We start from the raw sequence: 6,268 nt of genomic DNA, 5'->3' as shown, positions 1-6,268 counted from the left end.
GAACGTTTTTTCTTTAATTTTGGCCTAATTCTTGCTCTGTTGCAGTTTGAAATTTCCTTTGAGTGCAGGTTTTAAGGGGAACTTTTAAATAATAATAAGAATAAAATGAAATTAATAAATGAAAAGCCGCATAAAAAAGTATTAAAGGAAGTCTATTATCTTTCACTTTCTTCAAGACCGATATTTCTTCGAAATGAGACTTATTTTATGTTTATGTTTATGCATAAAAAGCCCGATTCTTAAAAAAAAATAGCGTACCTATTTAAGTGAAGGGAGGTTTAGTGTAAATAAAATCTTATAAAGAAAAAAAAATTTTTTGGATTTTTATGATTGGTCTCATTTTATCAATAAATTTAACGATTGCATGTTTTTAGTGGTGGTTTACTATTGGAAATGAAAATATGCATGTACATATAAACTAAAGAAGCCGGAAATTTTATGTAGGTACATATGTAGGTAAATGTTTCCAATATCCAAAGGAAGTTGCCAAATTTTTATGTTCAAAACAGTTTTTAATGTTGTTGTGATCCTAAGTAAGCAAAAGTAGTTATGTATGCATAAATACCCAGTAGATAATTGCCAGAGCTAAAAGCCCTTCCAAAATGCATTACCGCGAGTCAAGCGGCGTTCTACTCTGCATTCCTTTCTATTTTCTAGGATGTACATGGAAAAGTTCTTTTAAAGCTGCCTTTGTAATTCATAAAAATCCGACTTTAAAGTTCATATCAAATATCTTGTTCTATTGCAACTTAAAATGCATATTAAAATTCGTTTGTAATGCTAAATTGTAAACTGCGTAAATTGTAAAGAGGAAAAGCTTTGGTAAGCTTTTTACAATGGCTTCACTTAAGAAAGCCTACCTAAATTAACTTGTGTCCAATGTATTTTACTTTCCCCAGCTGCTTAGCCAGTTGCTGTAGATCAAGAAACTTACTTGCTAAACAAAAGGGAAGGGATAAACTCTTCATTAAACACTAAGTACTTACCAACCATATTGGCGCATCTTGGTACACACACACACCACCTGCTAAGCTCCTTTTATGCTTTCACATTGTTCTTTTGACCTTTTACGCATTCGCAGCACGCATTCCAGTTTAAGTTAATGCAACTCCTACACGACAAAGAAAACACACAAAAAAAAAGGAAAAAAGGAAAAAAAACTAAAATCAATTTCCTTTTTATGTTTTCAGCATTTCTAGGATTCGCGTCACTTTTGTGCAGACACAAAGAAATTATCAACCATTTGTATGCANGGAGTCGCGTCACTTTTGTGCAGACACAAAGAAATTATCAACCATTTGTATGCATTTGCTTAGTAGTTCTTTGGCATGCCATTCTCACATTCCATTGAAGCGCTGCTACTGCAATATAATGCCCATAAAATGTCCACTTTAATGGCACACTTCCACCAAAACTGATTTGTTTTATTGATTCTGATATTCCACCTCTCTCTCTTCCTGCCTTTTTATCATTACCTTTCTTTTGTTTGTTTTTATTATATAGTGAATTCGATGTGCCCAGCCTACACTTTCCCGGACAGGTGCACAAGTGGCGATTGTCGCAGCTGCTGCAGAAGGGCACATTGCGCGCGCATGACTCCTTTCTTAGCGATTTGGCGTTGGCTGCACGTTTTATTGTTGTAACGGCGCGCGCGCGCATTTTCGGGCACTTCTTTTCCGTGGTTCATGCTGCGCAAGCGCTACTGGATGGCGTCATCAAGCTGATCGACATGTTTATCGGTGCGTGGCACGCTTTTGTCAAACCCAACTGACGAAAGTTAATATGAACACTTTTTTTTATTTTTATTACTTTACCGTTATTTAACAGGCGTGCCAGCTTTACTCGCCCATAACTTAGATTATAAAATCAAAGAGGAACGTTGTCGTTTTCTAATTGCCGAGCTGGTTTGTCGCGTAAGTATTTGAGTATTTAAATATTTTCTATTTTTCTAAATGAATATCTTCTGTGTTTACACTTCAGCCCGAGTTTGAGGATTGCCTGGACGGGCTTTGTTCGTACGTGCGCAAAATGCTGCGACGCGCCACAATGGAGAAATTCGATTTCAATAGCTGTGAGGTGACACAACCAGTGCCATATCTCTTTCTTACGCCCAAGGGACAAGAGATTGATTTGCGTCTATTCTGCCGTGATATTATGCGCAAAGCGCTGCCCGTGCTCATCGGCATATTGGAGCGGGAGACGCGCGGCTGGTTCCTGCACTTTCGTGAGCGGCTCATTGCAGAGCTGCGCGCAAAGAAGCTAAGCGACAAGGAAATCGAGGAGGTAAATAAGCAATAAATGCGCTGCCTGCTGATTATATATAATCTCTAATTCCCTAACATTTTGCAGGAAGTAAACGAGGCTGTAATGAAGGAGTATCTGCAACGTGTCTATTCCTCCATACTATCCAATCCGAAATTGGCGGAGTTGGGCGATGGCATTCCCGAACTGCTAGTACAGCAGGCTCAATCCGTTGTAATTATGTACAAAGCGGTAGACAAAGTGCAGAAGGATATTAAGCGCACGCGTGAAGATCACCAGAAATGTCTTTCCAATGATCATTCGGTTTTGTCGCGTGTTGCGCCTTGGCTGCGCTCGAAATTGCGCGTAGCCGAGGAGAGTAAGCTCAGCAAGTCGGCATGGTCGGCACACGAGGAGGCGCTGAAGATGAGCACTAAGCACAATTTACATCAAACTGCCTACTTTCTTAGTCGCGACTTGGCTTTCATGAAGGAGCGCGAACCAGTCTTACTGAAGGAGCTGAAGAATGCGAAAACGCCGACTCGCAGCTTTCAGTGGGCTTGTCGTATTTGGTCGCCCAGCGCTTGGATTATAAGACGCAACTTTCAGGGTCAATCAGATGTGATACCAACGGTAATCAGCCAGCAGGCCACCTCGATTGTAACGCCACGATCTGATCCCAGTCAGCCAGTGTTCTTGGTAGAAAAAGAGATCATACGCACAACCAGCACCCGCTGGCCGCTGTGGCGTTTGCTGAATTTGCTGCAACGCACCTGGTGTTGGACATGGAATATGATGTTCCTGCTCGGCATACTGGTGCCTTGGTGCAGTCCATTGGGATTGCGTGCGCTATTCTGTGTGAAGCCGTTCATGCCGGATCTGGAGCTGTCGCAGATCAATGGCACGCTCTTTCCGCGCAAGACCAGCATCACACAGACGATGGCCTCACGTTTGATTGAACTCTGGCGACACATATCAAAATCACGTACACACTTCGAAACGGAACCGGATACTGGTGAGTGGTCACCGATTAAACGCTCGCTTGATAAGTATGCAGGCATAAGGGTATTGAAAATAAAAATTTTGCAGGCTTCATCGGCAAAGGCTTGACGCGCAACTTAAATCGGATTTGGAATTATTTCGTTAAGGGCTTTCTCGGCACGCTAATCATACTCTTCGCATTCCCGTTGATTTGTTTGGCAACCAGCTTTCTCAGTATTGCATTGGCGCTGACCGCGCCGCTTTGGATTCCTATATTTACTGTGCTCTTGCACCTCTACATGATACTCATCTACGATCTAGATTGTCCAGATAATACGCGCAATCGTTATTGTATTCTCCTTGAGGCTGTTATTTGGAATATTATAATACAAGGTCTTATACAACCGGTGACTGCCGTTTTGGTCGCCACCTGTCTCTGTCCGCTAGCATCGGGAGTAGTTCTAGTTGGTAAGCTGCTTGTTGCGCCGTTTGTTAAAGCATTCATATATTTGTATGACCTTTTCATCATATCATTTAATTAGTTGGCGTTGTACGCTATTCGCTGCGGCTACTCTGGGATTCCCTAACGTTTCACTTATTCATAAAAAAATGTGGGCGTGTGCCTGCCTCCGATAGTCTTGCTGTCAAGCGCATTGCGGGGCCTGGTCTAGCGCTTGATTACTATTTTATAATTAAACCCGAACAAGCGTTGGCTGCATTTGAGGCGAAAATGGAATTGGATGAGCTGCAGGCATATCAGCACGCTATGGAGCGAATCATACTGCAGCCGCAAAAGGATTTCAGTCAATTTGTAGAAGCTTGTTTTGGTCCATTCTCAGCGCAGTTGGCGAAGACAGGGCCGTATATGGCATTGGATCGTGAGGCGCATGATCTAATGAGCACATTGCATGAAAAATTAGAAAAGCGCAGACGGGAACTGCAAACCTCGCTGACGACACAAGTGAAGACTCGCATAAAATTGAATACCAAGGAACTTAAGGTGAGCAAAATAATTAAATTAGATCGAGTGATGAGTCTTACTTAAAACAAAAAGCAATGGAACTAGCGAAATGTTTAAGATCTCTGCAACACATAAATACCATTACCTTTGTGCGAACTGAAAAATGCGCACATATGTATATTTTTTGATTTCAAAATCGATAACGCTGATTATTGTCGTCTTAATTAAAAAAAAAAAAAACTCTTAGAATGTAAGTGATATATTCAGCAATTTTATTGAGCTTGAGACCTTTTTTAATGAATTTTGTTGTGGAAAAAACGCTCTCAAGCTCAATAAAATTGTTGAATTTCATTGTTATAAGGCCATAAATAACAAAAACATATAAGTGATATATCTATACAATTTTGCTTTATTTTTAGATCGCCATACAACTGGCCGCCCATATTTTAGAGAAATGCTATCCATCGCATGTTATTGCAAGGCTGTCCATTAGCGAGGAGGACTTTTGGGACAACAAAGTACCACATTTAACTGTCTGTATATAGTCGTATACTAAATTCATTTTTTTCTCTGCACAGGGTCTCAGTGTAAACGACTGGCCCGGTCTTGCCGGTCTTATGTATACCGAGATATTTAGCTTAGATTTTCTAACGCCATTGACTGAAAACGATACACATTTTAAACTAGAACCGCATCCCTCGCTCGACTTAACACGTTACACAGAAATGGTACAAAACGCTACCGATGTGATAGGTTCCAAAGGACTGGATTTACTGGGTAACGTGTATGCGCCGCGTGGTAATGTGCAAGTACATTTACCATTCCTCGAAGTGACGGCCTTCAATCCACGTTCAAGGATCACGCTGACTTTTCGAAAGCCAGAGAAGCGGTAAATATAGAATATACGAGTTACAACATACAATTTAACCCATTCATAATTTTGCACACTGCGGCAATAGAGATATGTCTGTTGGCTTGACGACGCCGCGTGTGCGCGCCCACCGCTCGCAACACACGAAAACGCCCGAACCATTGAAGCCTTGGCGCCCTTGGAAAAAGAAATCGGATGAGAAGAGCGTCACGGAAAAACTGCTTATACCTTTGCCTGTGCCGCATCCAGTGCATATTGCAATTGCCATACATAATCGTGACACCGAAAACCCTATACCACTGGACTCAGAGCTCGTATGGGAAATCCTCAAATCGATTGAAGATTGTCAGGGTGGTGATGTGATGGTACGTTTGCCAAGCTTAAATACATTTGTATATGTACATCTGATTTATCTGAACTTATTTTCGTTTGTGCTGCAGGCCGTGCAATCAGTTGCGCGCTATCGTGGCGCTGTGACTGAATCGAGCAATGACTCCCTGGCCACCAGCAGTAGCATTGGCAGCACACGGGATTCCGGTTCCGGTTCGGGCATCGTAGGCAATGGCACCGAAACCTTGCCATGCGTCAATCGCGAGGTTAGTTGAAGGCTGAGTGTGTGCAGTTNTTCCGGTTCGGGCATCGTAGGCAATGGCACCGAAACCTTGCCATGCGTCAATCGCGAGGTTAGTTGAAGGCTGAGTGTGTGCAGTTTTTTTTTTTTTTTAATAAATCATTTGTCTTGCATTAGGTTTGCACGCAGGTGAAGGTGGCGGAGGAGCCAGTACAATCGTCTGGCTTCCATTGGACACTCAGTAACTGGGGTGCAGCGCAAACGGCGCGTCGGCGCACCAACTCAAATGTGCGCGTTGATTTGGCGAGTCCCGAAGATATTTCACTAGACACCGATAGTTCGCGCGCCGTCTTCAATCCCTACGGTACAACAGTTTAGATAGATGGCCAGTGATACGAATACCTATGTATGTGAACAGCTATAAAATGATAATGTCATATTTTAATTTACATATAAATTGAAATTATGTTTTATAAGAAGTGAACAAATTTGGAATTGCTGTTCGACGAAGTGGCAGCATAAAGTTGGTCAAACAACGATTGGTAGCAAAGGCATGTAATGACGTGCATATGCGTATTCTAAAAGCATCAGCACATACATACATACATTCATATACGCAAGCGTATGCAGCTCATATGCATAC

The 6,268-nt window shown here is 42.0% G+C and overlaps 1 protein-coding gene across 1 annotated transcript; it reads left to right on the top strand.

Moving 5' to 3' along the window:
- Positions 1-1,390: 1,390 nt before the first annotated feature.
- On the top strand, positions 1,391-6,236 carry LOC108381140 (uncharacterized; the record flags this gene model as incomplete). The annotated part of the gene is made up of 11 exons (XM_017637555.1): positions 1,391-1,739; positions 1,828-1,913; positions 1,981-2,283; positions 2,350-3,256; positions 3,331-3,690; positions 3,765-4,222; positions 4,603-4,701; positions 4,762-5,072; positions 5,143-5,419; positions 5,495-5,650; positions 5,803-6,236. Coding segments are annotated over 11 exons (3,507 nt in total), but the record flags the coding sequence as incomplete, so codon positions are not given.
- Between the last annotated feature and the right edge of the window lie 32 nt (positions 6,237-6,268).

Source organism: Rhagoletis zephyria, unplaced genomic scaffold (assembly GCF_001687245.7).
Source record: "Rhagoletis zephyria isolate East Lansing unplaced genomic scaffold, Rhagoletis_zephyria_1.1 Rzeph_scaffold_21540, whole genome shotgun sequence".
NCBI lineage: Eukaryota > Metazoa > Arthropoda > Insecta > Diptera > Tephritidae > Rhagoletis > Rhagoletis zephyria.
Note: the sequence above shows the minus strand (reverse complement) of the source record. Positions and strands in the feature narration are given on the sequence as shown.